General features: G+C 36.8%; 1 protein-coding gene across 3 annotated transcripts in view; it reads left to right on the plus strand.

Annotated features, from left to right (window-relative positions):
• lztfl1 (leucine zipper transcription factor-like 1) overlaps positions 1-8,500 on the plus strand; it is a 30,629-nt gene extending 22,129 nt beyond the window's left edge. The window contains exons 4-10 of one of the 3 annotated variants that reach the window (XM_077244319.1): positions 2,493-2,550; positions 3,055-3,126; positions 3,206-3,271; positions 3,599-3,676; positions 4,090-4,266; positions 7,140-7,243; positions 7,349-8,500. In XM_077244319.1, the coding sequence (XP_077100434.1) occupies positions 2,493-2,550; positions 3,055-3,126; positions 3,206-3,271; positions 3,599-3,676; positions 4,090-4,266; positions 7,140-7,243; positions 7,349-7,367 (574 nt within the window). In that variant the 3' untranslated portion in view covers positions 7,368-8,500. Of the gene's footprint in view, positions 1-2,492; positions 2,551-3,054; positions 3,127-3,205; positions 3,272-3,598; positions 3,677-4,089; positions 4,267-6,567; positions 6,857-7,139; positions 7,244-7,348 lie in introns of those variants that run through there. The other 2 variants (XM_077244320.1, XM_077244318.1) reach the window with 2 other exon arrangements.
• The last annotated feature ends 1,017 nt before the right edge of the window (positions 8,501-9,517 follow it).

Consider the following 9,517-nt stretch of genomic DNA (forward strand, 5'->3'; position numbering starts at 1 on the left):
GTCAGCAACCTTGCTGCTGCATTTTGTACCTGCTGAAGACGTGACAGCGAAGACTGGCTTACACCCAGGTACAAAGAATTGCAGTAATCAAGATGTGAAGAAATGAAAGCATGGATTACTTTATTCAGATCACTGAAAGATTAGACATTATTTGAGTTTAGCAATATTTCGCAGTTGATAGAAACTATTCTTTATTCTTTAGAAATTAATCACGTTCAATGATTGATTTACCGCATATATAATTTCCAGACTTTATAGGCAAGTACATCTGTGTGTCATCAGCATAAAAGTGATACAAAATACAATTTTTCTTAAAAATAGAACCAAGAGAAGGCATACATAATAAAAATAACACTGGTCCCAGAATGGAACCTTGAGGGACCCGACATATAATAGAAGCTATTGATGATGGGGCGGCAGTGGCTCAGTAATTCATGTAGGTTGTCTACAAACCGGAAGGTTGGTGGTTCTTTCCCCGGTTCCACCTGGCCAAGTGTCGAGGTGACCATGAGCAAGACACCTAACCCCAGCTGCTCCCGACAAGCTGGATGGCGCCTTGCATGGCTGACACTGCTGTCAGTGTATGAATGGGTGAATGTGAGGCAATATGTAAAGCGCTTTGGTGGCCATGGGTCTATTGAAAGTGCTATATAAATGCAGTCCATTTACCATTATGAGAAGTTTCTCATTTTAACTGAAAAAGGTTATATTTTGAAGATAAGAGGCAAACCAACTTAGGGCACTTCCTTGGATGCCCACGTGCTGCCTAAATGTTAAATTAGGCTACATTGCTACCAGAGTCAGTTTTTGATTAAAAGGTCATTAGCTACCCTAAGAAGAGCTGATTCTGTGCTATGTCCTGATCAAAAAACATTTTTTTTTATTAAGTAAGCTGACTAAAAACAATCTTTTCTAATATTTTTGATAAAAACGGTAGCTTAGATATTGGCCGAAAATTATTTGCATCTGTTGGATCTAGTCAAGACTTTTTATGAAGTGGCTGGACAAACGCATGCTCAAGGCTCGAAGGAGCACAACCACTTGTCAGACTGCAATTTATAATAGAGAGAATGCTTGGTCCAATAGTATAAATGAGCTTGACAAACAGTTTGGGGAGAAGCACATCACTCGATGAGGAAGTAGGTTTTAGATGTGCAACAACATCTCTAATAAATGAGGGTGAAACTGGTTTGAATTTACATAAATTATAAGACACAGAGGTTTATATGGAAGTAATATTGGATTTAGATGGTGTAAATTAGATAAGTTATTAGTTTTTAAATGTATATTATATTTATATCTTGGTGTGAATGGGCCTGTACAATAATTAACTATATTTATTTTTAGTTATACATGTATAGCTATACTCATATTTAAAATGTTTTATCAATATTATAAATATTTATATTTACTTAAATAGGTAAATAACCTAGGAGAAATCGGTAATTGTATAATTTCTCACTGTAAAGAAACTAACAATTAGCATGATTAGCATAGAGGGGGGTGCTTTAAAGAAATGATGTTTAGAACCACTTTATTCACAGGGATACTTCACCAAAATTAAGTCATCATTAGGTGGTTTACCCGTTAAACCCATTTGTTTTTCCCCTCTTCACTCTAATCCTCACACAAAGCTATTGTATAACTTTAGAAGACTTGGAATGTAGTGTGATAGGCTGCTTTTATTATTGTTTTTGTAGATAATGAGTAGAATATGATTTTTTGTCCTTTTAAAATTATGCACTGCGGTGTGGTCAGTAATAAATTTGACCAACAACAGTAAAAATCACAAACACAGATCTGAGAGAGCTAAGCAGCATTCACACACGTAAACACTTTTACTTGTTTACTGTAACATGTCGCTTGTGCAGTATGATGGTGTTTGTGGCTAAGTGTGTTTCATCTCCATTACTTGCATAAACAGCTGTATGTGTTTGTGTATGATCCTCCCTTTTTGGTACATCAGGGATGGGCCTCACACAGGGAAAACACCCATATCTGCATGTGTACACCGCAATCTTCACAGACCGCACGCACAGCCAAATGTTTTGCCTACCACAAACTGTTTTCAGAAGGAGAAGGAGGGGCTTTATTTTCCATTTAGAATCATTTAACTGACATGTACATATTTGTTTTTTAGAAGCTCTTCTCCTCTTTTTCTTCTTTGACTCCACCCACAACAGAGAATCCGAGCAGGTGCATCTGCTTTTTTGTCATTGATGTGTCTTTTCTGTGGCTTACATCGTGTTGATTTGACATCAACGTGATCATGTAACATCAACCTAATTGTATTAATATTTTTCATACATTTAAAAATTAATTATAAATGTTTTCATCGTTTATGTTTTCCTTAATGTACATTAAAAGGTCCATCTTATGGTTTGACTCCTTTAAAATCAATTATAACAAGGAAAACGTTCATATATTGTGCAACATTCATAATGAATCCTTACATGTCTCTCATTCCCCTCATTTCTCATTTCTCTTATTAGAGAGTTACTGGAACAAGTAGCTGAGTTTGAGAAGACTGATTTCAAACCCAACAGCAAGGTGAGCTCATTGCAGGTCTGTACAGGAGACATCTCCGTCTCTGATAGGTGTAGTCAGTTATTAAGTTGTTTTATTTGTAGCAGCCTGCACAAAATTCACACATTTTGCAGGTTAAAGTGTGACACACCTTTTGTCGTTCGCGATTGTCATGGCTTGGGATGTTCTTAAGAACAGCTTTTCTTGCTAGTCTGATGATAACAGCAAATATAAACAGTCAAAACATAACTTCCCTTAACATCTTGTGGCCATATAACTTTAGTTTCTGTCATGGTCATGAGTTCAAATGAAAAATTCCATGAAATGCATTGATTATTTAGCAAATTTAGAAGTACATTAGATGAGCATATTTAAGGCTTCAAAGCTAATGAACCACAATGCTAATTCTGAAAAAAAAAAATAATTGCATGTGTCCTAAATTAACAAAGACAAAAACAAGGACTATATTTTAAGAATGCTTCTCCATGGTGAGCTACTAACTTCAGTATCTTCTTTGTGTACTTTTAGGTAAATCAGGAGTCCAGTAAGCCAAAATTAGCACCGTTGAATGAAGGAGGTGTTTCTGAACTACTCCAGAAGGTAATTTCTTATTGAATTAGAACAAGTACTGTAAATAAATAAACACTAACAGAGAAAGTCTTTAACTGTTTAATTTTAGGAGATTTCCAGACTACAAGAGGACAATGACAAATTGAAAGCTAGACTCAGAACTTTGGAATCTCAGGTAATGAAATTATGAAAATAATAATAGTAAAATCCCAGAATGTCTTAGTATATTGGTAAACGTGATATATTCTGTGGCCCCAGAAAGTATTTGCACCCTAAACAACATTATTTCTCTCAAATCCAACAGATTATTTTTGTGAAATGTTTTGCTTTAAAAGTAAGCTTTTGCTGTTTCTTTAAAAGAAAAGCCACTTGGTTTGATATTTTGTATCTAATGCCATGCCATTCAGACATTTTTAATTGTGGCTTAAGTGTCCAAATAGTTTTGGGCACCACTTTATAGTACATAATCATCTGTCATGCATTTATAATGATTGCTTTGTAGGCCATGAGTGCTCTAGATGACAAGTCCAAAGCAGAGAGAGCCTTGAAAGCCCTTCAAAAAAGCCAAGGAGATCATCAGGTATAAAATATACCACACACTTAGCCAAGATGCCAATTTTAGCCTTCAGCTTCATTATCGGTAGACCTATACTTTATTGTTTTGCAAATATATGTGGCATGGATTTGATTCCATAGTAGACATTTGGTTTGTGTTTGAGCCTTTGTCAATGCCTGTGAACACACAGAGAGTGATTTCCCTTTGTTGGCAATATGACTTCTCATATTTTGTTTATAAGATTTTATTTCTCACAATTTACGTTATGACTTTCTGTTTGGCTTCATGGGAAATCTGTGGTATGTGCTGTTTTATTTATTTATTTATTTGTTTATTTGTATCTGTCAAGTGCACAGTACTATATGAGTTTTTTTTGTAAAGTTTAGAAACAGCAGTAAAATTTACAAAATATTTACAGACCTTTTTTTCGTTGGTAGTTTGCAATGTGTGCTCAGGAGATCGCAAATCTGGAAGGCACAGTTGCAGCAATGCAGGCTGACTTTGAAAAGACCCTGAATGCCAATGTTGCTTCTCAGAAAGACCTGCAAGACAGCCTAGTATCCGCTAAACATGACCTACTCCGTGTTCAGGAGCAACTTTCCCTTGCTGAGAAGGTATTAAGGCCACCTGCACCTTGCAAATTCTGATTCAGCCTGAAGCGCTTATAAGGCACTAATCGGAATTCTGACCTGACCGTTCACACTGAAATCACAATGCAAAAATCAGATACCAGGGTTTCCCATACATTAATTTATTTGTGGCGGCCCGCCACAATATCAACGCTGACCGCCACATATTGATTTTCGATTTTTTTATTTTTTTTTTACTGAGCCTATTTAAAATCTTATTTGATTGCAGAGCGCCGTAGCGCATTCGCGCAGCACTACCTCTCGCTCGTCCCTCTCTCTCTCTCTCTCTCTCTCTCTCTCTCTCTCTCTCTCTCTCTCTCTCTCTCTCTCTCTCTCTTACTCACTCACCCGTACCTCTCTCCCTCCCACTCACCCGTACCTCTCGCGCTCTCTCTCCCTCATGGAACACCGCTGCACAAATCTGTCCAACACAGCGCTGTCAATGTTGGAGACCCAGCTTTAAAAAAAGTTATTAGCCAGCATGCAAGGAGCCTAGCTAATAAGGAGAGCTAAGTTATTGTTAGAATACAGCTGGATTTTCGAGGTCAGCACGCTGTATATAGCTGGACGCACGCATATTCATATACAAGGTACATATTCAGTATATTTCCACATATGAATGAAATCAGGGCCCGTATTTATCAAGCCTCTGAGAATTACTCCCAAGAACACTGCTAAGAATTTACTTAAGAGTAAAAATTCTTGGCTCAAAGCTGCGCTTAAAAGTTAATTATCAAGCGTCTCAGTCGTAATTTATGTGAAGTGTAGGACACGTTTTTTGTGTTCACACCCAAGAGATTTTCGCTGACGATGAGCCGAGTGAACATGCAAATTCATTCCCTGACATTAGATGGCGCTTAATGTAAAACAATCCATTTCTGTTTTACCTCCTCCACTACAGCACACCAACGATGGCGACTGTCAAACGTTATTTGGAAAAAGTTACAAGCCTATGTACATGAAAGACAATTAAGTGAAATGAAACTCACCATCAAGGCCCATTTGCTCTGCAATACAACTCCATAACAGTTCTCTTTTATCAATATTTTTGAAGTCGCGTTTGTCATACAGTTCCTTATGTTCCGACACCAACGAGACCAGCAACTGTACAATTATCTTGGCTTGCATCTTCCTCGTCTTCTTCCCGGCAGTGTGTAGACGCTACTTGGCTTATATCTTCTTCGCCGTTATGTATGTGTGCTCGGCAAGGCCGTTTTGTGTTTGAGCGCCCCCAAGTTGTGTTTTACTGTAACTTCAGATGCTTCAGACACGTGAGCAAAAGAACCAATCTCATTGGTAGGATAGTTTTTGACGCTGCGCGCCAAACCAAAAAAACGAACCCGAGGCGTTTTTTAAAAAAATTACGCTTTTACACGTGGCGTTTTTCGCGTCGGTGTGCACACTCACATTGGCGCCCTTTGTTTAATCACGAGGCGTTAAACGTCGACGAATATCGCGCGTGAAATTCGTCCCGGTATGAACAGGCCTTAAGGGTGAATCACAATTCTCTGTCTTACCCCTTCCCCTTAGTTTTGCACATACACATGAGAGTAAGGGCTATCCAAATTCTCGTTTTGATCGAGGGGTAGGGCTAAGGGGAAGTGGTAGATACCCCTTAAAACCAAGCATTTTCGCGAGCTTAGTTGAAACCAAGGGGTACCCCTCGATCAAAACGAGAATTACTTACTCTCACTCTCACGTGAACGTGCAAAACTAAGGGGAAGGGGTAAGACAGAATTGGGATTCACCCTAAATCTTAAGCGTCAGTCTCAGAGATGATTCACGACACTTTGCTGTGCCATAAACGGGATTTTGGATGACGACATTGGCATGGACCAATCACTGAATAGATTTCCTTATTTAAGAATATTCTCAGATAAATTCATATTGAATGGTGAAATTCTTAAGAGTAGTTTACACACATTTGACAATAAATAATTTTCAAGAAAATACTTAGATATACCCACCCGATCTCATGAAATGCATCTCTATAGCACGCATTGTTTATCATGCAATTTATACGCGAAAATGAGTTTTTACGTTCATATGATACGTACTGTAAACCCCTTGGGTAGGATTAGTGGTGTAGGGTACATGCGTATTATACGTTTGGCTAGGATTATTGGTGTGGGGTACGTGGGTATTACACGCCATAAAGTGCGTATCACATTTTCTCTTATAAACTGTACGGTATATAAACAATTCCGTTTGATTAACTGCACGTCGTCAAACATTCAACACATTCTTCTTCTCCTGAAAGATCCGTGCATGTATCAGTCTCTTCAGTGCCATCACAAGCCCCTACTGACAACTCCTAATCACTTGAGAGACCTCTCGAGCTGTCTTAAAGCTAGGAATCACTCTTACTCTCCCAGTTATTTAAGAAATTTGATAACTTGCTTTTATACTTAAGTATGAAAGTAGGAGTAAATTTCATGAATTCGCAGCAGTTAAGAAGCGTGATAAATATGGGCCCTGATCACAATGGAAAGTTGATTCAGTTTTACTTTGGCTACTCACTTTAAAAACTAGTTGACAGTAAAAAAATCAGTTTCAGTCTGAACCATAATCTTTAAGTTTCACCCAATTAGTTAATTTATTCTGACAATAATACATTTTAATATATATATAAATGTTTTATACATTTTTTATACAGATTTATATACATTTATAATTATTATACATAAGTACACATTATTATCAAATAATTATATTTTTTATAACTTACAATAGCTGAAAAAAAAACGTAACTTTAAAGGTATTGTAAATCATAAATCGTTGAAATCATAAAAATTGTTCATAAATCAATGAAGCTTTATGCATTTGATAATACATGTTGTGTTTATTTACCAATTAAGGAACTGGAAAAGAAATTTCAGCAGACTGCTGCATACCGCAACATGAAGGAGATTCTCACTAAAAAGAATGAACATATTAAAGATCTGAGAAAGAGACTACAAAGGTATAATTGCACTTTGGATGTTATGACCACGCTGAAATGTCATAGAATTCATTTGTTCTAAATCCAATATTTTTGTGAATTTGTTGCATTTTATTCCCTTCACAGGTATGAATCAGATGAGTGAACATTTAACCCACAGGACACATATGATGAGGTCAACAGAGGGACTTTTAATGCATATTAAAGGAAGTGGTCATTTTTGTCTATAAAAGTATACATTTCAAAAAGACAAAGGACCAAAGTATGATTTACAAAAAATTAGCTGAGATTCTTACACAGCTCTATGCCGCCTTATGTAATTCCTCATTGGCGAGATGATCACTACAAATCACCAACAATTTATTGTTGTACAATTTAATGGTTTACAATAGTTTAGAAATTGATAATAGGCGTGACACGACAATTGCTTAGTTATTTATCACTGGTTCTCTCTGTATTCTTAATTATATGGTTGGCTACCTGATAGGTGCTTTTTGCAAGTACTTTCATGTTTTTGCACAGAAGATTGTGGGTTCACGGCGCTAAAGAGAAAACGTAATGTCCAAGGCTTTGTTCTCATCTTTCTTTGAGGAATACAGCTTGACTCTGCTGTCAAATTCTTGTTTTTAGATCCAACATACTTTATTTTCAAATAAGTATATAGCTGTGCTTTTTTTTCTTTTTTTTCTATTTTTTATGAACAAATTAATCTACTAGAATCTTTATCTGCTACCAAAAGGACATAACCTATAACATTTTTTGTTGATTATTACATCTAGTAGGAAATATTGGTAACACTTTTAATTAAATTTTGTATATATAATTAAGAATATTGAATTATTTTGTTTTATTTGCCTGGCTATAGTTAGATACTTCATTACAATATGTTTATTCCCATTCTGACTCACAGTGAGGCACTAGTCCACATACTTTGTTTTGACACTCCTCAAATTACTTTGAATCTTTTAAGATATTTGTAAACACAGAGACCAGTGAAATGTATCTACATATTAACACTACAGACCAATTAGAAGCTGAATGCAGTCTTTACATCACTGGAGACACCAATGCTTTTAAATATATCCTGTATTGCTCATTCATTGTATCATTCATTGTATATGCTATCCACAGTATATTTTTGTAAGACCTATGTCCTTTCCCCTTCAATCAGTAAGGATCACTGTAACAGTGGTGTAGGAGTGATATTAACATTTCTAGTGATGTAATAGTGTGAAATGCAATGGTTCACTTGAGCTCATAAAGTTTGCTTTTGCAGCATTTTTGGTCTGATTTATTATTATTTATCATCAGTTACTACTTTAGCCGTTCTTTTTAGACCTGGCAGTTACTAGTTGTAATTATCTGAATAAACAATTCACAGTAAATTTCACTCTCACTTTGTTTAAATAAGGGGATATTTATGTGGCATATTCAGGTGAACAAACACTCATCACATGCATTATTTAATATTTATTATTAATCTGTTTATTAAATTAATTTAAACATACATGCATTAATTCAGGATGCAGCTGCGGGTCACTTTGATATGCCTTACCAATCCACCGTCGGACATGGGCTTTAGCCAAAGTTGAAGTGGCCACATATGAAACGGACTGAGGTGGCATAAATATGAGGCTGCCATCATCAACCCAAATGTTCTTTGAAAACCCTTTAAAGGCAGTGATTTTCCTAGTTTGATGAAGTGAAGGAGATGATAAAAATTTAAGGCGCTCCCTTGAAGATGGGGGCCCGCATTGAGACTGAGTTTAGCTCTATTCCCAGGAATGAGATACTCTGAGTGGCCTGCAATACACTCTTTGTGTATTGATTACAAGCCCTAAAAACCTGAGGTGCTTGAGTAGTTTGAATTGGTGGCTGTGTAACACACTCTTGGAGTGGGTTTATGACCAGCCAATCATACAGGTGATGTGTGTAAATCTGAGCTGATACAACAGACATAACTGCATTGAATCGGGGCGGCCTACGTACTTCCGCTTAATTTGCATTTTCCTTTAATACTACGTCTGGGATTGTGCTGTAGTCTTTTGTTTTCTTCGGTCAACTTTTTACCGGAGTGGCTGAGAACGATGACGTTGATGTGCGTTATTTTGAGTTGTAGTTCAGTAATGGCCGCAGAGAAAGATGCGAGCGAAGCCATTCGATCCGTTGTGGCAACGCTGCCGAATATCAAGAAGTTAAAGCCAGAGCAAGAACAATCTTTGCTTAGTTTTGTAAACACAGGAAGGTTAGCAGTAAGGTTAGTTTTGCATGACATGCGTCACGACCAAACGTTAG

This window comes from Siphateles boraxobius, unplaced genomic scaffold (genome assembly GCF_051911475.1).
Source record: "Siphateles boraxobius isolate OS27281-9 unplaced genomic scaffold, OSU_SipBor_1 26, whole genome shotgun sequence".
In the NCBI taxonomy this organism is placed as follows: domain Eukaryota; kingdom Metazoa; phylum Chordata; class Actinopteri; order Cypriniformes; family Leuciscidae; genus Siphateles; species Siphateles boraxobius.